The 19875-nt window shown below is 51.9% G+C and overlaps 1 protein-coding gene across 3 annotated transcripts in view; it reads left to right on the forward strand.

The window, feature by feature from the left end:
* ARHGAP23 (Rho GTPase activating protein 23) overlaps nt 1-19875 on the forward strand; it is a 73874-nt gene that overhangs the window by 41729 nt on the left and 12270 nt on the right. For all 3 annotated transcript variants that reach the window (XM_070479364.1, XM_070479365.1, XM_070479366.1), the window contains 9 exons: nt 1897-2214; nt 3503-3564; nt 3832-3962; nt 4513-4634; nt 6579-6734; nt 12389-12467; nt 15047-15120; nt 15379-15468; nt 16135-16260. In XM_070479364.1, coding sequence (XP_070335465.1) covers nt 1897-2214; nt 3503-3564; nt 3832-3962; nt 4513-4634; nt 6579-6734; nt 12389-12467; nt 15047-15120; nt 15379-15468; nt 16135-16260 — 1158 coding nt within the window. The remainder of the gene's footprint in view (nt 1-1896; nt 2215-3502; nt 3565-3831; nt 3963-4512; nt 4635-6578; nt 6735-12388; nt 12468-15046; nt 15121-15378; nt 15469-16134; nt 16261-19875) is intronic.

Below are 19875 nucleotides of genomic sequence, written 5' to 3' on the forward strand. Positions count from 1 at the left end.
GAGCTTTTCTGAGCTTTCCCGATATGGAGAAAGCTGCCCATGGCCGGTAATCTGAGGCTGCAGTGGGCACTCAGAGAAAATGAACAGGGCGGTGTGATTGCCTTTAAGTGGGGAGGAAGGAGGAGCTGCCGTTAGGGGAGAAGTGCTTAGAGGTGGTTTTGCTAAGGAGGTGATGTTAACACTTGAGCTTAGACCGTAAGGGTAAGAAGGAGGCAACCACGTGAAGAAGAAAGACTAGGGGCTCTGGGCAGAAGGAGGAGCATGTGCAAAGATCCGGAGAAAGGAAAGGCTTGGCTTGTGCACTAGAAAAGGCCCCTGTGGCTCAGCGTCATGAGAAGAAAAGAGGGATGGGTTAGGAGAAACAGGGACCTGATCACAAAAGACCTTAGATTTGATTCCAGCGGTGATGGGAAGCCAGGAGAGGGCACCAAGCGGGGCAGCCAGGACCTCAGCTACATTTTCAAATGATGGCTGCAGCTGCTGCTTGCAGAGTGGGTTGCAGGAGGGAGAGTGGAGACTGGGAAGGTTTGTGCAGTGGTCCAGGCAAGAGGTGTTGATGTGGTGGCAGGAAAGATGGACAGAGGTGATATTTTGGAAGCAGAACAGTTGTGATTTCCTGATGGGTTGGAGTCAAGGTTGAGGAACAAGGAGGAATTAAGAGAAATTCCCAGGTTTCTGGACAGACAACTGGGTGGATTTACTGAGCTGGAAAAGATGGATGGAAGAGGAACCGTAAAAAGCAAGTGCCCCGTAGTGAGCAAGCAGCATCTGCAGCGCCTGTGGGACATGCAAGTGGACATACTGAGCCGACAGTGGGATGTACGGAGCGTGGCTCTGGGGAGATGCTGGGCCAGGGCTACGTCTGGACATCAGCATCAGCAGACAGACAAGATTTTTAAAAACGAGCGTGGATGGTGTCATGGGGGAGCTGTGCAGGGGGTGGGGGCCCAGGACAAAGTTCTGGAGCTCCCCCTCCTTTTAGGGCAGGGACTCTCAGCTCAGCATTGTTGGCATTTTGGGCCAGATGACTTTTTGCTGTGGGGCTGGCCTGGCATCAGCATGTTTAGCAGCATCCTCGGCCTGCCTCTGCCCATTAGGTGCCATAGCACTTCCCCAGGTGTGACAACTGAATATGTCTCCAGACGAACATCTCCTGGTTGAGAACTGCTGGTGTAGAGGATGTTGGTTGGTGAGGGGCCGGGTGGAGGAGTAGAAAAGGAGTCAGTGAAATTAGGAGGAAAACCAGAAACCATAGGATCCTGGATGCCAAGAGAGAGTTTGGGGAGGGAAGGAGTGACTGCTGGCTGGGTCCTCCACCACCAAGAGGCCAAGCAAAGGGCTGAGAAGGGCCTGGACACAGCCGCAAGCTTTGGCAACACCGGGCCCAGGTGGCCTGGTGGGCAGAAGTGGAGACGGAGCGGAGTCTTGAATGAGAGGCAGAGAAGCAGGGACAGCAAGCGTGGTTGACAGCTTCTGACTAGCTTTGCCGGCAAAGGGGAGCAGAATGTGGACCCGGAATGGCTTTAGGAGCATTGTATGGAAGGTGGGTCCTGCTTGGTGGGGGGCCTGATTGCCCTCTGGAGCCCCCTGCCGGTTCTCTGGGGGCAATGCCGATGCCGCAGGAGCCTGGATGCTAGCGCTTGAAGAGGTTGGGGACCCTCTGGGGGCTCTGAGAGGGGTGTCCAGGCCGCTGCGGGGGACTGCGGGCAGGAGGCCGCCGCAGGTGCTGGCGGGAGTGGCGCAGAGCAGGGGCTCCCGGCGGGCAGTGGGGTGGAGGGCCCACCGCTGTCCACTGCAGCTCCTAGGGCCCCCTCGGGCTCCGGGGGCGGGGAGGGCAGGCGCAGCCTCTCACCCCGGCCCCCTCCCCTCTCTCCCCCTCCCCGTGTCTCCCTGCAGAAAGCGGGCGGCGGCCTGCGCCAGTGGAAGCGGGTGTACGCCGCGCTGCGGGCGCGCTCGCTCTCGCTGAGCAAGGAGCGGCGGGAGCCCGGGCCGGCGGCGGCGGGGGCGGCGGCGGCCGTCGCAGGTGAGGACGAGGCGGCGCCCGTCTGCATCGGCTCCTGCCTGGTGGACATCTCCTACAGCGAGACCAAGAGGAGGCACGTGTTCCGGCTGACCACCGCTGACTTCTGTGAATATCTCTTTCAGGCTGAGGACCGGGATGACATGCTGGGCTGGATCAGAGCGATCCGAGAGAACAGCAGGGCCGAGGGCGAGGTGAGGGCCCGGCCCGGCCCCAGGCGGGCCAGGGAGGGCAGGGCAGGCCCCGGGCCCCTCTCACCAGCCGGGCTCCTCCCTTCGCTGCTCAGAGCCTCAGTCCCCCCTTGCATAAAATGGGCCAACAGGTGTATACCTGGAGACTCTGCCCGCCCAGGGTTTGGTGTGAAGAGACGATGCATGGGACAGTGGCTCACCGAGGGCCTGGCGTCCTTAGTGTTCCACGACTGGCAGTAACAATAATAGCTGTCAGAGTGACAGTAATTATTATTATTATCATCGTTGTTATGACTGCCTTGGGCAGGCTCTGGCGCAGAGGGGTCAGGTCCAGGCCAAACCTCAGCCTCTTGGTGGAGCTTTGGGAGGCAGGGAGTCTCCTGTGAAATGTATTACAGAAAGAGGTCCCCCTGGGCCAGAGCTGTGGGGGACCCCCCTGCCGGGGCTGGCCTTTCTGCATGGGGCAAAAACACATTGACCTTGGGAGGAGGCCAAGGGGATTGGCCTTTGGCAGCAGGCAGCAGGGGCTGAGCCAAGGGCTTTGGCAGGGAATCCAGGAGAAGTTTTAAATGGCGCCCCTCCACTATGCCGCTGCACGCCAGGGGCCGGTGCTGGAATATCTGCCTCTGCTGACTCCACCCGCTAGGTGGCTGCACAAAGGTGCCTCTGCACCTCTGTAGTTATGTGGGGGTCCTGGGCTGGGGGCTAGTCTCTGCCAAAGAGGATGGTGGGCTTGGGCCCTGGTCCAGATGTTCATCTGCTCTGACCACAGGAGGGGGTCCTAGTGTCCACTGAGGACACACCATCTCACTGATCCAGGCTCTGCTGCCCCAGGACATTGTCTGTCCTCGCTGCAGGGAGAAAAGCACCTGAAATTTGGGGCCCTTCTCTGAGGGAACTGGCTGGGCTGTCCCCAACAGGGCATGAGCTGAGGGTCCCAAGTCACCTGCATTATTGCAACAGCTCTCCCTCTTGCGGCAGCTGTGCTGTGCCTTGCCAGAACTGTGATGAATGCCACATGCATAATTCTGTACACCAACCCTGAGGTTGCCATATTATCTCTCCAAGGAGGAGACTGAGGCTCAGAGAGGTTAAGTGGATTACCCAAAGTCACACGGCTGGTGACGGGGTGCTCGGGAGTCCGGCCCTGGCCTTTCTTGCTCCGGGGTCTGTCCCCTCCAGCTGGCAGATGGAGGACAGGGGAGGCGAAGCTGAGGCAGGGGACAGGGAGAAGTCCTGGTGGGTTGGCCATGGGCACTGATGGGGTCTGCTTTTTCTTCCCCTCCTCCAGGACCCCGGCTGTGCCAACCAAGCTCTGATCAGCAAGAAGCTTAATGATTATCGCAAAGTGAGGTAAGGCCCAGTCCTTGTCCTGGCCACAGGGTGGGGGACCCCCAGGGCAGAGGTCACCCTCCTGGCCCACCTCCAGACCTGAGGGCAGCCCCTAAATTGCCCTCTCTTGGGGGCAGGGAGGGCAGAGGGGCATTGAGGCCTCCAGTCCCCAGAAGGGCATGGGGGGAATGGGCTTAGGGATGGAGGAGAGGTCTGAAGAGATGGGAGGCCAGGGCAGGTGGCATGCTGGGCCACCCTGGTGAAGACCTCTCCCTTTTTCCTACACAGCCATAGCTCTGGGCCCAAAGCTGATTCTTCCCCCAAAGGCTCTCGTGGCCTGGGGGGACTCAAGTCTGAGTTCCTCAAACAGAGTACGGCACGTGGCTTCAGAACTCAGGACCAGCCTGCAGGGAGCAAGGGTAGGAAGGTGGCTGCTAAGGGGGTGGTATGCATGTGGGTGTGTGCCGTGGTTATCCTCATGTATCTGCCCATGTGTGTATGCCTGTGAGGGTCTGGGGGCTCTGAGGGTCTCAGGGGTGGAAGGGCCTGGAACCTGATTTCCCTCCAGGACATCCCAGCTGGGTGGTCCTTCAGTCTCTGCTTGTGTCCTTTCAGGAGCAGGAGGCAGCCTTTTTCATCTTCACACACTTTTGACCATTAGAAAGTTCTTTCTTTGGTTGTACCAGAATCTATGGCACCCACCTTGTTGTCAGTCCCTGAGCCCATACAGAAGTCCCCTTATTACTCTGAGGCCTCTCTTCCCCGGGGTAAACACCTCATGACTTTGGCCTTTTCTGTTGGGATAGTATAATTTCCCATCAGCCCTCAGCATCCTGGTTGCCTTTCTGAAGGAGTCCCCTTACGTCCAGTGTGTGAATGTGATATGCAAGTGTCTGTGACCAAGTGTGGTTGCTGCCCCTCCCTGGGCCCCTAGCTCACCCTTGCTCTCTCTGCCTCCTCCAACACCAGATGACAGTGTCTCCACCTCCAAAACCCCCTGGGGCATCAACATCATCAAAAAGAACAAGAAGGCAGCCCCCAGGGCCTTTGGGGTCCGGCTGGAGGAGTGCCAGCCAGCCACGGAGAACCAGGTGGGTTCCTGCCGTACTCTGGGGCCAGCAGGGGAGGGGGGCGGCTGAGGCGCAGAGGGTCAGAGCTGCCGGGGCCTTGGAACCAGCTCTCCACCTCAGCTTATGGCACAGCTGGGGAAGCTGCCCAGGGAGGGAGCAGAGAGCTGAGTCAGAGTCCCTGATTCCCAGCTGGTGCTGCTTGCCAGACCATGGCAAGGCTTTGGTGTGATTTCTGGCTTCCAGACTGGGGAAGCAGTGAGAGCCTTTAGTAACTACCCTCCATGGGATTCTGGCCTTTCTCTACCCCCATCTTGTCCTTCCCATCTCTGGCCCACTGGTGGAGAATACTGTTCTTTTTTAAATTGTATTTCATTGAAGTATAGTTGTTGTACAATATTATGCAAGTTATAGGTGTACAATGTAGTGATTCACAATTTTTTAAGGTTACACTCCATTTATCATTATTATGGAGTATTGGCTATACTCCCTGTGTTGTGCAATATATCCTTGTAGCTTATTTTATACCCAGTAATTTGTACCTCGAATCCCCTACCGCTGCCTTGCCCCTGCCCTCTTCCCTCTCCCTACTGATAACCACTACTTTGTTCTCTACATCTCTGAGTCTGCTTTTTGTTTTTGTTGTTATATTCACTATTTTATTTTTTAGATTCCACATATAAGTGATATACAGTATTTGCCTTTCTCTGTCTGACTTATTTCACAGAGCATAATGCTTCTCAAGTCCATCCATGTTTCTGCAAATGGCAAAATTTTGTTCTTTTTTATGACTGTGTAGTATTACATTGTATACATGTACCACATCTTTATCCATTCATCTATTGATGGACATGTAGGTGGCTTCCATATCTTGATAGTTTTAAATAATGCTGCTGTGAACATTGGCGTGCATGTGTCTTTTCAAATTAGTGTTTTGTTTTTTTTCTGGATATATATCTAGGAGCGGAATTGCTGGGTCATCAGTCAGTTCAGTTCAGCTCAGTCGCTCAGTTGTGTCCGACTCTTTGCAACCCCATGGACTTCAGTATGCCAGGCCTCCCTGTCCATCACCAACTCCCAGAGTTTACTCAAACTCATGCCCATTGAGTTGGTGATACCATCCAACCATCTCATCCTCTGTCGTGCCCTTCTCCTCCTGCCTTCAATCTTTATCAGCATCAGGGTCTTTTCAAATGAGTCAGTTCTTCGCATCATGTGGCCAAAGTATTGGAGTTTCAGCTTCAGCATCAGCCCTTCCAATGAATATTCAGGACTGTTTTCCTTTAGGATGGACTGGTTGGATCCCCTTGCAGTCCAAGGGACTCTCAAGAGTCTTCTCCAACCCCACAGTTCAAAAGCATCAATTCTTCAGCGATGGCTCATATAGTAACTCTGTTTTTAGTTTTTTGAGAAATCTCCGTGCTGTTTACCACAATGGCTGCATCAATTTACACTCCAACCAAGAGTATACAAGGGTTCCCTTTTCTCCTCATCCTCACCAACTTTTGTTATTTGTGGTCTTTTTGATGACAACCATTCTGACAGGTCTGAGGTGATATCTCACTGTGGTTTTGACTTGCATTTTCCTGATGACTGGTGGTGTTGAGCATCTTTTCATGTGCCTGTTGGCCATTTGCGTTTCCTCTTTAGAAAAATGTCTGTTCAATTCTTCTGCCCATTTTTTAATTGGGTCATTTGTATTGGTTTTGACCTTGACCTGTGGCTTGCAAGATCTTAGTTCCCCAACCAGGGATCAAACCTGGGTCCCCAGCAGTATGCACGGAGTCCTAACTACTGTACTGCTAGGGAATTCTCATGTTGTTTGTATTTTTGATGTTGAGTTGTATGAGCTGTTTATGTATGTTGGCTCATATCCCTCATTGAGCAGTCGTATCATTTGCAAGTATCCTTTCCTGGAGAATGCTGTTCTTACCCTCCCTAACACCCCTGCCCTGCCTGTGTCTCCAGCGTGTCCCCTTGATTGTGGCTGCATGCTGTCGAATCGTGGAGGCACGGGGGCTGGAGTCCACGGGCATTTACCGAGTCCCAGGCAACAATGCAGTGGTGTCCAGCCTGCAGGAACAGCTCAACCGTGGCCCTGGGGACATCAACCTACAGGATGAGGTGAGTCTGACTTGGGTGTCGGGCGTTGGTCCATGGAAGGGGGCCAGTGTGGTGTGTTCATTGTACCCTGTGATGTGCCCGGCACTGGGCCAGGGCACCAAGATGGGCACGATGGGACTTGCCTTTGCAGACCAGCCGCAGGGATGGGCCTCACCCGGCTGCGGCCCAACAGGTGGATGCAGTCAGGGCCTGGGAGCCCCGAGGCAGAGGCTGGTGGGTGACAGGTTTTTGGGCCTGGAGGATGAGTAGAGTTCATGAAAGCCAGGGAAAGCCAGGAAAGGGCGGTCCAGGCAGGGAAATGGCCTGGGGAAAGTGTGGCTCTGAAGGCTTGCTGGCAGTCACCGTGCCTTCTCTGTAAAGGTCCAGGTGGCAAGTATTCCAGGCTTTGGTTATGTGGTCTGTTGTGCACCCTCCTCCTCCTTGTTCTCTTCCTTCTTCATCTTCACAATGTTTATTTGTTTATTTATTTACTTATTTTTGGCTATGTTGGGTCTTCGTTGCTGCCCAGGCTCTTCTCTAGTTGCAGCAAGTGGGGGCTACTTTCTAGTTGTGGTGTGTGGGCTTCATAGTGCCGTGACTTCTCTTGTTGCATCGCATGGGCTCTAGGACTCGTGGGCTCAGTAGTTGCAGCTCCCAGGCTCTAGAGCATAGGCTCAATAGTTGTGGCACACAGGTTTATTTGCACCACAGCACGTAGGATCATCCCGGATCAGGGGTTGAACCCATGTCTCCTGCATTGGCAAGTGGATTCTTTACCACTGAGCCACCAGGGAAGCCCTTCTTCACATTTTAAAAATGCAAAACCCATTCTTACCTCAAGGGCCACACAAAAACAGGTCATTGGCTGGATTTGACCTACGCGCCATGGTTTGCAGACCCCTGGTTAAAAGAAAGGGAGTGTATGGTGTTTGCTGGAGTGGCCAGCAATGTGGGTGGCTGATCAGATGAGACAAGACTAGCTTGTGAAGGGATCTGACAACCACACTTAAGAGTTTGAAGCAGGTTATAATAACAATGGAATATAACCAATCCCAAAAAAGGCAATGCCAAAGAATGCTCAAACTACGACACAGTTGCACTCATCTCACACGCTAGTAAAGTAATGCTCAAAGTTCTCCAAGCCAGACTTCAGGAATACGTGAACCGAGAACTTCCAGATATTCAAGCTGGTTTTAGAAAAGGCAGAGGAACAAGAGATCAAATTGCTGGATCTTCGAAAAAGCAAGAGAGTTCCAGAAAAACATCTATTTTGACTGTGTGGATCACAATAAACTGTAGAAAATTCTGAAAGATGGGAATACCAGATCACCTGACCTGCCTCTTGAGAAATCTGTATGCAGGTCAGGAAGCAACAGTTAAAACTGGACATGGAACAACAGACTGGTTCCAAATAGGAAAAGGAGTACGTCAAGGCTGTATATTGTCACCCTGCTTATTTAACTTATATGCAGAGTACATCATGAGAAACATTGGGCTGGAGGAAGCACAAGCTGGAATCAAGATTGCTGGGAGAAATATCAATAACCTGATATGCAGGTGACACCACCCTTATGGCAGAAAATGAAGAAGAACTAAAGAGCCTCTTGATGAAAGTAAAAGAGGAGAGTGAAAACGTTGGCTTAAAACTCAACATTGAGAAAACTAAGATCATGGCATTCGGTCCCATTACTTCATGGCAAATAGATGGGGAAACAGTGGAAACTGGCTGATTGTATTTTTTGGGCTCCAAAATCACTGCAGATGGTGATTGCAGCCATGATATTAAAAGACGCCTACTCCTTGGAAGGAAAGTTATGACTAACCTAGACAGCATATTAAAAAGCAGAGACATTACTTTGTCAACAAAGGTCTATCTAGTCAAGGCTATGGTTTTTTCAGTGTCATGTATGGATGTGAGAGTTGGACTATAAAGAAAGCTGAGCACTGAATAATTGATGCTTTTGAACTGTGGTGTTGGAGAAGACTCTTGAGAGTCCCTTGGATTGCAAGGAGATCCAATCAGTCCATCCTAAAGGAGATCAGTCCTGGGTGTTCATTGGAAGGACAGATGCTGAAGCTGAAACTCCAATACTTCGGCCACCTCATGCGAAGAGTTGACTCATTGGAAAAGACCCTGATGCTGGGAAAGATTGAGGGCAGGAGGAAAGGGGACGACAGAGGATGAGATGGTTGGATGGCATCACCAAGTCAATGGACATGAGTTTGGGTAAACTCTGGGAGTTGGTGATGGACAGGGAGGCCTGGTGTGCTGTGGTTCATGGGGTCACAAAGAGTCAGATACGACTGAGCAACTGAACTGAACTGATAACCTTTAAAAATTGTGAATCACTATGCTATACACCTGGGGGCTTCCCAGGTGGCACTAGTGGTAAAGAACCCACCTGCCAATGCAGGAGACACGAGACACAAGTTTGATCCCTGGGTCGGGAAGATCCCCTGGAGGAGGTCATGGCAACCCACTCCAGTATTCTTGCCTGGAGAATCCCATGGACAGAAGAGCCAGGTGGGCTATAGTTCATGGGGTCACGAAGAGTTGGGCATGACTGAAGCGGCTTGGCACACACATGCTATACACCTGAAACTTATATAATACTGAACGTCAATTAGATCTCAATTTTCATGAAAAGACGTGTTTAAGCAGGTAAAAAATTACATAGAAGGACTCTGCTTCCAGTTAAGATAGAGAAAGCACACTCTGGCCAATTTTTCCTAGTGATTACATCTAAAAATCCTGGACAGAGTATATAAAGTAAATGTCAAATAACTCTGAAAGATGGGTAACAGCAGACTGGGGAGGAAGAGTGCAGCCTTCCAGAGGTCAAGGCCATCTAATGCAAACTCCCAAAATGTCTGTCCTGTCTAAAACTGTTTCTGTGCTTTCGTTACAACTTGTCCTCTTCAGATACAGAGAGAAACGTTCATGTCTCTAACTAGTGTTCACAATCCTGTTTTGGTATTTCCTCCAGATTTCTACTCTATCATCTCCCCTTTCTCTTGTGCTGTCAGCTGAATCATGTCCTCCCAAAATTCATCCATCAAAGCCTGAACTGCCAACGTGACTGTATTTGGGGACAGGGCCTACTGGGAGGTAATTATGGTGAAATGAAGTCAGGGCTGCGGTATGATAGGGTGAGTGTCCTTGTGGAAGGAGACACCGAAGAGCTCCTGTCTTCACCCTCTCCACCTCGTGAGGACACAGCAAGAAGTTGACTGCCTGAAAACCAGGAAGAGAACCCTCACCAAAAACTGAATGGGCCAGCACCTGGATCTTAAATTTCCCAGCCTCCAGAATTGTGAGAAAAGAAAGTTCTGTTGTTTAAGCAAAAAAAAAAAAAAAAAAAGTTTGCAGCAGGTTAAATGTCAATTATATCACAATAAAACTGGGGGAAATATCCAAATAAACATTTTCATTAAAAAAAAAAAAGAGTTTGCAGTAGGGCCAGTGTTTCCCAGAATCCTAAGGTTCCCCAGAGGTGCTGTGGGAGGCCGAGGGCAGGCCAGGACCCGCATCCCTGCCTGAACTAGAGTAACCTGCTTTGCTCTGTCTGCTTTTTATTTATTTATTGTATCTTTGGCTGTGCTGGGTCTTCGTTGCTTTGGGTGAGCTTTCTCTAGTTGCCGCCAACAGGGGCTATTCTTGGTTGTGGTGCGCCGGCTTCTCGTTGCCGTGGCTTCTCTTGTCGCGGAGCAGGGACTCGGGAGCTCAGGCTGTAGCAGCATTGGCTTTAATAGTTGCAGCACGTGGGCTCAGCAGCCACGGCACGCAGACTTAGTTGCCCCGCGTCATGTGGAATCCTTCTGAGCCAGGGATCAAACCTACTCTCCCCTGCGTGGGCAGGCAGACTCTTTACCACTGGACTACCAGGGAAGTCCTTCTGTCTGCTCTTTATAATGTCGATTTTTTTCATATTGGGTTTTCTTGGATCATTTTACTGGACAAAAGAGACTCAGCTAGAAAAGATGTTTCAGAAAACCAGGAATTTGGGCAGTAAAGTCCTATGAGTCACGTACTCTGAAGCTGTATGCGAAGACATAAGACAGTCTTCCTGCCCCTGGGAAGGAGCTCGGGAGACAAGATGAGCACATGTGAAATAGTGGACAAGAGAAAAGGCTGGTTCTCATCAGGGGCCAGATTGTGTATCCCAGAGAGGGATCTGAGTGTCAGGACGGAGAGTGGACCCACCTCTTGGACTTGGCAGTGGAGAGGGTGAGGCCCAGGGCTGAGGACAGAGGGCTTTGGTGGCTTCACTAAAGCCTTTGACCTTGAGCTAATGGACAGTGGGGAGCCCTGGATGTTTCTTCAGTTGGGGAGGCATCCATGAGAGTCGGGTTGGAGAAGTCGGGCTTTAGCGTATGCCTCGTGGGTATGCAGGCTTCCCTGGTGGCTCAGCTGGTAAAGAATCCACCTGCAGTGTGGGAGATCCCGGTTCGATCCCTGGGTTGGGAAGATCCCCTGGAGAAGAGAAGGGCTACCCACTCCAGTATTCAGACCTGGAGAATTCCATGGACTGTATATCCATGGGGTCGCAAAGAGTTGGACACAACTAAGCACCTTTCACTTCACTTCAATGGATGCAAACTAAGGAGGTCCAGAGCAGGCTGTCTAGAGAAGAAATTACCCATTTTGTGGAGGGTGGGTGCGGTCAGGAGGACTCAGTGGTCCCAGGGGGATAAGGAGGGTGGGAGCAGCTCTAGGACTCGGCTGCATGAGAGGGAAGAAGGAGGGATAGGAAAGGAGCCAAAAGTTTGAGCTACGGACTGGTGGTATCTGTCCCTGGCAGACCTGGGGTGTAGGATGGGCAAGAGGATGTGTCAACTAGCAACCCGTTGCACTTGGGCTTGTCGATGAAAATTCAATTAACTATCAGTTAAGAAGAAAAAAGCGTTGAGCTATGGACCCATTGTAATGAGTACTATATTGCTGAGTTGTATGTCTTTGCCGGAGGATTCTGTTGCTTTCTGAACATGCATTGTTCTGAGCAGTTCCTATCCAGGGAGGACTTTGCATTGGGTGATGGCGCCCCCTGGTGCACAGAAGGGACACTGACCCAGCTGTTCATTTTTGTGTTCAACAATCATTTGTTTAGCCCTGTTTCTCAACCTTGACACTTCAGGCAGAATAACTCTTTTTTTGTGGGAAGTTGTCTTGTGCACTGGAGGAAGTTTAGCAGCATCCCAGGCTTCTGTCGACTGGATGCTAGTGGCGTGCCCCAGTTGTGAAAACCGAACAGTTCCAACGTCCCTGCTTGAGAATTCGTGATTTAGACCAGCAGGAGTTGGCACCAGCAGGTCCGATGGGCAGGCTCATGTGGGGGTGGGTTTTGCTCACTTCTGTCTCCCACAGTGCCTGCACCAGGGAAGGTGTGTTCTCCTTTCTGTGGAGGGACAAATGTCCAAGCCCACTGGGCTGGCTGGAGCAGGGGGCGCTGGGGCTAGGGGCTCAAGGGGCTTGGACCTAGCTGGGGACTCTGTTCTGCTGTAATGGGTATTCTTAGCCCAGTGACCCCTGGTCTGGGCAGAGCTGGGTATGGTATCAGTAGATCCCAGAGAAGGGCAGAACCAGGCTGGCCTGGGCTCTAGGGCTGGACCAGCATGGAGGCGTGGGCACCAGGGCAGGGCCTGACTGCAGCCTTATGTCTTTGCCCCCTCCCCAGCGCTGGCAAGACCTCAACGTGATCAGCAGCCTGCTCAAGTCCTTTTTTCGAAAGCTACCTGAGCCTCTTTTCACCGATGGTGAGTTGGGGGCAGATGTGGGGGACGGAAGGGGGAGGGAATACCTGTCTATGCTGCATCCTGACTGCTTTTTAAATTGAGTGTGTGGTTTTACTTTGGGTGATAAAATACAAAAGAAACACATGCTTGTAAAAAACTTCAGTACTGATATAAATAAAGTGAACACAGAGGTCTCTGTCATCTTCCCATTTCCTGTCCACAGAGGGTATCCTAACACTTTCTGGGCATTTACTGTGTGCCAGGCACTACTCCCTACAAATCCATGAGTAGGTACTATTATTTCCACCCCATAGATGACGGAGCAGCTGCACAGAGAGGTTAAGTGACTTGCCTGAGGTCACAGAGGTTGTAAGTGTTAGAGCCAGAATTTGACCCCAAGCATCTGTCCCCAGAGCCCAGCTCCTGGCTGTTTGCTGAGCTCCTTGTTAACAGTGTGCTGTGTTTGCTTCCAGACCCTCTTACACGGGGCTTCTCTTGTGACTCAGCTGATAAAGAATCCTCCTGCAATGTGGGAGACCTGGGTTTGATCCCTGGGTTGGGAGATCTCCTGGAGAAGGGAAAGGCTACCCACTCCAGTATTCTGGCCTGGGTCGCAGAGTTGGGCATGACTGAGCGACTTTCACTTTCCTTTTCCCTCTCTCATGCGTGACAAAGACACATGTGCCTACATAGGGCTTGCAGTTGGGTGAGTTGAGTGGCGTGCTGGTAGCTGTGTCATCTGGCTCTGAAAGGAATAAAGCTGTGATGATAGCACTTTCCAGTTTCTAGAGTATAGATACTCCTGCCATGGCTGGCTTCAGGATCCCAATCTGCTGTCACCGACATGAGCTGGGACAAGACAGACACAGCCAACTGTCAGGAGTCCTGTGAGCGAGTGGCTCCACTGCTTGAGCGATTCTCAACAGAAGGAGGCTCATTAATTTTGAGATTTGTTCGTGTCAGTACAAAGAGCTCGACCTTGTTTTCCATTTAAATCAACCACATAGTGTTTCCCAGCCTGAATAGACAATATGTTGTCTAATCACTCCCCTTGTTGTTTAGTTGCTGAGTCGTGTCTCACTGTTTGATACCCCATGGACTATAGCCCACCAAGCTCCTCTGTCCATGGGATTTCCCAGCCAAGAATACTGCGGTGGGTTGCTATTTCCTTCTCCAGGGGATCTTCCCAACCCAGGGATCGAACCCATGTCTCCTGTTTGGCAGGCAGATTCTTTACCACTGAGCCACCTGGGAAGCTCAGTCACTCTCCTACTGATGGATATTTAGATTGTCTTCACATTTTTGCTATTTCAATACATGTTAACAATGACTTTCCTTGACTGTGTCCCTGCATGCCTGGGCCAGGGTCCCAGAGGTAGATTCCTAGACGTGGACTGGCTGGGTCAGAGTCCTGGAAAACATTTTTGAAAGCTAAAGTCAAGTTGCATGCTGGGGAGCTGACCCAAGTTCACACTCCCACTAGCAGTGTAAGATATTTTGTTTTCCCACATCCCCATCACACTGGATGATGTTATTAATATTTTAAAGTTTTGCTGATCAGAGAGGGGAAATGGCATCTCACTATTGTTTTCATTTTCATTTCTGTCATTACTAGGAGATTAACCTTTAATGGATTCTGTACTGAGATACATACATAAACATGAGTGTTTAGGAATACCTTATGATTATAAAAATATTTTCTTATTTTTCCCAATACTTGAATAAGTGTTATTTTTGACTCTGTAATGCAATTAAATTTGTTTGTGTATTACGTGAGCTAGAAATGGATTTATTTTCCCAACAAGATAGCTAATAGTCCCTGGGACATTATCGATACCACCATCCTTCCCCGCTGACTTGAAGTGCTATCAGAAAGATCCCCTGGAGAAGGGAATGGCAACCCACTCCAGTGTTCTTGCCAGGAGAATCCCATGGACAGAGGAGCCTGGCGGACTACAGTCCAGAGGGTCACAAAGAGTCGGACATGACGTAGCGACTAACGCTTTTTCATGTAGATCCACAGGGCCTGTCTCCGTCCTTTCAGTCCTGACCCTTCATCCCCTTTCCCGGTCAGTGTCAGGTTGCCTGAGCTGTACTATCTTTTTAGTACATTTTAGTATCTCACAGGGCAAATCCTCCCTCATCATTCTTCCCTTGGAGAATATTCTTGGCTGTCTTTGCACATTCTCTCATCCAGGTGTATTTCAGGATAAACTTACCACGTTCCCTTTTTTAAAGTTCCCCGGGGACTTCTTCTGAGGGGAGTTGGGGGAACCCTGATACAGATGGGGAGGGGTGTTTGGAGGCTGAAAGGGCCCCCCTCTTTCTAGGTACCCTCTCTTCTAACTTCGTGGTGTCCTTGTCCTGGAGCCTGGGGCAGGGACCCCTTCTCCAGGGTCAACAGGCAGCTGAGGTCTTATTTCTCGCTACTCCGGGTCAGGTGCACGCCTGAGGGCAGCTCCGGTGGGTTTGGTCACATGAACACGGGGCCCTGGAGCCCCCCTCCCACCAACTGAAACAACCTCAGCACAAACATGACCTCCCTGCAGGGCCTCCTCAGCCTGGAAGCCCCCCTCTCTAAAGAATCCTCACTGTTCTAGACAAATACAACGACTTCATCGAGGCCAATCGCATTGAAGACTCGAGGGAGCGCTTGAAGACGCTGCGGAAGCTGGTAAGGACAGGGGCTGCTGCTGGGCCAAGGGCAGGCTGGACAGGCGAGCTTCGCAGCCCCAGGAGCCCAAGCCCAGGGCCGCCAGCTTCCCCTGTGACCTTGGCAAGCCCTTCTCCACTCAGGGCCTCAATTTCTCCATCTGTGCACGGTGGCCAGTTAGAGAGTGGGTTCCAGAACCCCTGAGATATGCCAACAGAGCCCCTTTGGGGTGTGGTGGGGAGGCGGAAAAGCCATCACACCCTTCTTTCTCCCACCCAGATCCGGGATCTCCCAGGACACTACTATGAAACACTCAAATTCCTCGTGAGTCATCTGAAGACCATTGCCGACCACTCGGAGAAAAACAAGGTGGGTCAGGCTCCAGTGTGAAGTGTGGTGGAGGGAAGCCTAGTGGGGTCTCCTCAGCATATTCTATTCAATAAGCTCCTCCAGGTCAGATAACCTGAAGCTTCACTGGCCCTGCCCTCCTACCTAGGGGGTCCTTCTGTCCCCCTGCCCCCACATACTGGCCAGTACTTCTTCCTGAGCTGGCTTCTGAATTTCTGAGGGTCTTCAGGGGCGGAGAGCCTCAGACTCCGTGTCTGGTGGAATCTACCTTCTGACTGAGCTTGGATCCCTTGCATTGCATTTTCCTAAGCAAACCCCTATATCTTTTAGTTCTGCAGGGGGGGAGAATGAGGGGACATACAGGATTCCCGCCAGTCCAAAACACTCTTGGGACGTCCAGTGGGTCTTCACTCTGGCTTCTCCCACTGCTAGATAGTACGGGTGTGCAGGTGGGGAACTGCCGGTGAGAGCTGGGCCTGGGGTTGAGTGGGGCTGAAATCCGACCTATTCTCTACTTACCAGGCACCTCCATGCCCAGCAAGGAGGCACATGGCCCCAGGCCAGGGCCAGCTCAGGATGTGGTCGGGCTGGGGGCCAGAGGGGCCCAGAGTAGGGGAGGCCCAGGGGACTGGAGGTCAAAGCTCACAGGGATTAATTAACACTGACCCGCTTCCCTCCCCTGCCCAGATGGAGCCCCGAAACTTAGCCCTGGTCTTCGGGCCAACGCTGGTGAGGACGTCTGAGGACAACATGGCAGACATGGTGACCCACATGCCTGACCGCTACAAGATTGTAGAGACGTTGATCCAGCACGTAAGCAGCCTCCCTGGGCACCTGGCTCCTGCTTGCCGGGGTGGGTGTGCTCAGGGAAGGATATGAAAGATGCTCCAGGGGTGCAGGAGGCCCTTCAGAAGCAGTAGGCTGCATTTTAAGACCAGGCGGGTATGAATCCTGAATGCCTGTCCCCAGCAGGAGAACCAGGAGGCTGCTGGGTTTCCAGGATGCATGTGCAGGTCAGAGGGAGGAGGAGGGTCGGGGAGAGGCGCTGCTGGGTTGGAAGGCAGAAGAGGTGGAAAAACGGGTGCCTTCAGAAGGTGACCGCGGGAGAGGTGTCCAAGCAGAACCGGGCAGACAGGTGGGACAGCATTGTCCCTGCAGGCCCACTGAGACTTCAGGGGGAAAATGGCGATTCCCTGGGGGAGGGGGAGGCGGATGGGGCAGGGCGGATGATGGGCTGGGGCAGGATCCTGGCTGCATGGTCACTGTGTCTTGGGCTGCTCACCTTCCTCCTTAAGGCTGCCTGGAGGCCCCACAAGAGCCTGTGGTTTCTAAGGAGTGTTATTATCCACCACAGGATGAGAACCCAGAATGGCCAGCAGAGGGCGCAGGAGGCCTCCCCCCCCCCCCCCCCTTTTTTTTAAGCGCCAAACCCAGGGCAGCATTGCCCCCTTCTGGGGGCACTCAGAGATGTTTTTATGAATCATTGATTTTTCCATTTCCAAATCTTGGTGGGACCTGTGGTTTAACCCACAAAGAATGGAATCAGAACCCTCCTGCCAGGAGAAATAAGATGGGCAACTGGTCAAAAAAAAGGGTTTGCTTCTCTGGTGGCTCAGTAGTAAAGAATCCACCTGCCAATGCAGGAGATGTGGTTTCGATTCCTGGGTTAGGAAGATCCCCTGCAGTAGGAAATGGCAACCCACTCCAGTATTCTTGCCTGGAAGATCCGATGGACAGAGGAGCCTGGAAGGCTACAGTCCATGGGGTGGCAAAGAGTCGGACACAACTGAACACATATACATAACAAACAACAACAACAAACAAGGGAAAGGAACTTCAGCTGCCCCCACCTCGTAGACACTTTAGGGAAGGGAGGAAGCCAGGTCATGTTACTCCTATTTTACAGATGAGGAAACTGGGGTTCAGAGAGGAAAAGTGATTTCTTCAAGATCACACAGCTATTAAGTAGCAGCCTCAGGATTTGAAGGCAGATCTGGCTGACCAACTCCTCTGCTTTACACCCCACCGAACGGGAGGGCCGACTCCTGGGTCCATCCTAGAGCTGGCTTTTGAGTGAGCAAGGTGGTCAGAGTTAGCTGATTGAGGCCATGGGTAGACTTTGGTCATGCTGGCTGGCCTTGCCTGCTTCTTTTCTTCCTTCACTGCATGTCAGAGCTCTGAGCCATAGGAGGGTATGTCGAGGCCTGTTCTCACTCTAACATTGGGACCACCAGCCCGGAGGCCCACTCCTGATCTGCTGGGGAGGCCAAGGCTGCTGGGCAGTATCAGGGATCCTGATGAGGCCTTGGTCTGGGGAAGCTTTCCCCCCTTGGAAAAGTTCAGCTCCCCAAACGAAGAACCCATGCAGCCCCCATGAGTGTATGCTTGGTGGGGAAGGCAGTGAGGAAGAGAGGGAGACCAGCCCCCTGACTCTTAGCGAAGTCCAAAGAAGCCCAAAGCCTTGGTCAGCTGGAGTGTCAGGACCTTCAGGGACATGGGAGGCCAAAAGTGTGTCCACATCCCCTACCCTAGGGTCTCAGGGGGACATCTCCAGTCAGTGGCAGCATCTTTTCTGGGTAGGGTGGGGGAGGTGGAGCACATTGGTCTCCTTCATAGGTGTGACCCCAGCACTGAACCTGTGCCTGGCATAGAGTGAACCCTCAGTGTTGGTTGAATGAATGAATGAATGAATAAATGAATTGCTGTTGAGGTTATGCCAGTCTGGGCATTCCTACCGAGGGAATCATTCCTGGGGCATGACCAAAAGTGCACCTCTCCATTTTCTGCCCCCTTGGCATTGAAGTAATCAGCTCTGGATGATTGTCAATTGTCAAGAGAGTGAGCTGCCTGCTCATTCACGTAGAGCCCACTGAGCCCGCCCACCCAAGTTGGCCAGGGTCTGTCAAGCACAGAGACTCTTGAGCCAGGGTAGTCCCAGTGGAGTCCCGAGCGCAGGCAGGGCAGAACTTGTGGCAGCAGTTGCTCTGGCTCTGAGCCCCTGGCCAGTGAGCGGGTGGTTGGAGTTCATGGGTGACATGACCTCCCGTTCCACTGGGAGTTTCAGCTGTGACCACCCCTGCCTCCCTGCCTGGGGCTCCTGCGTTCCATGGAACTTTTGGGCAGCAGAGCTGGAAGGGGCCTTAAGGTGTGAGGCCTGACCTTGCATTGTACAGAGAGTGGAAACCGAGGCTTGAAGAGGAACGGTGACTTGCTCAGGGCCCCACAGCACATATGGCCGAGTTATGAGCAAACCTAAGTGTTCAGCCACCCAGCAGCAAGTCAGAAGCCAGCTCATACCCATGATTACTAAGCCAACTGAAACCTATCTGAAGACCATGCCAAGGCATTTGTTCATTTATTCACTCAGCAAATGTGGTGATTCCTACTGTGTGTGCACTGGAACTTCTCAACCCGGCACTAGTGACCACTGGGGCCAGATCATGGTTTGTTGGGGGCTGTTTTGTGGCTGATGATATGTTTTGTTGCATCTCTTGGCCAGATGCCAGGAGCCTCCCTCCACTTGTGACAATTGAAAATGTCTCCAGACATCACCAAATGCCCTCTTGGAGGGGCACAGTCACTCCAGTTGAGAAGTACTGATGCAAGGGTTCAGGACACTGCCCCTGGGCCAGCCTGCCTGAGGTTGAACCCTGGTTCTGTCCCTTATATGCTGTGAGGCCTTGGACAAGTTATTTACCCTTTTTGTGCCTCTGTTTCCTCTCCTGTTTGTCTCACAGTGTTATTGTGAGGGTTGCATGAGTTATTATCTGTGAGGCACTTAAAATGGTGCCTGGCAGGTAGTAAGTGTTGTATAAGGGTTAGTCATCACCATTGTCGTCACCATCACCATCATTGTCATTATTCCATACCAGATACAAATGCAGGTGCTGGCAACACAGAGATGAATGGAACTCAGACCCTTCTCTGAAGGAATGCTGCCCAGTGAGGGCATCACTTTTCCATGCTCTGGGCTGTGTCCAGGGAAGCTGCATGGAAGGACCCAGCCCAGCCCTGGGTGCAGGGCTGGGACCGGAGTCAGGGAGTTCCTGAAAGACACTAGGAATTTAGCCAGGCAGAGAAGGGAGAATGAGCATTCCAGGCAGAGGGAACAGCATGTGCAAAAGCAGGGTGGCCTGAGCTAGTGTAAATTCTTCCAGAGAACCGCGGGCCATCCGGAAGCTTCCTGTAGACTTCCAGAAGCTTCCTGTAGCCTTCTGGGCTCTCAGAGCACTTTCAGGTACTCTCAAACCTGAGTTAGAGGCTGGCTTTTTAGGGCTCCTTCTGGTCAGTCTGTCTTCAGCGACTGCACCTTTTAATGATAGCTAACATTTATTATACACTAATGTGTTGTACTAAATGCTCTACATACAGTATTTCTTTTTTGCTTTTTTAAAAATTGAGATGTATTGACCTGTTAGTTTCAAGTAT

This window comes from Odocoileus virginianus, chromosome 17 (assembly GCF_023699985.2).
Source record: "Odocoileus virginianus isolate 20LAN1187 ecotype Illinois chromosome 17, Ovbor_1.2, whole genome shotgun sequence".
Lineage (NCBI taxonomy): Eukaryota > Metazoa > Chordata > Mammalia > Artiodactyla > Cervidae > Odocoileus > Odocoileus virginianus.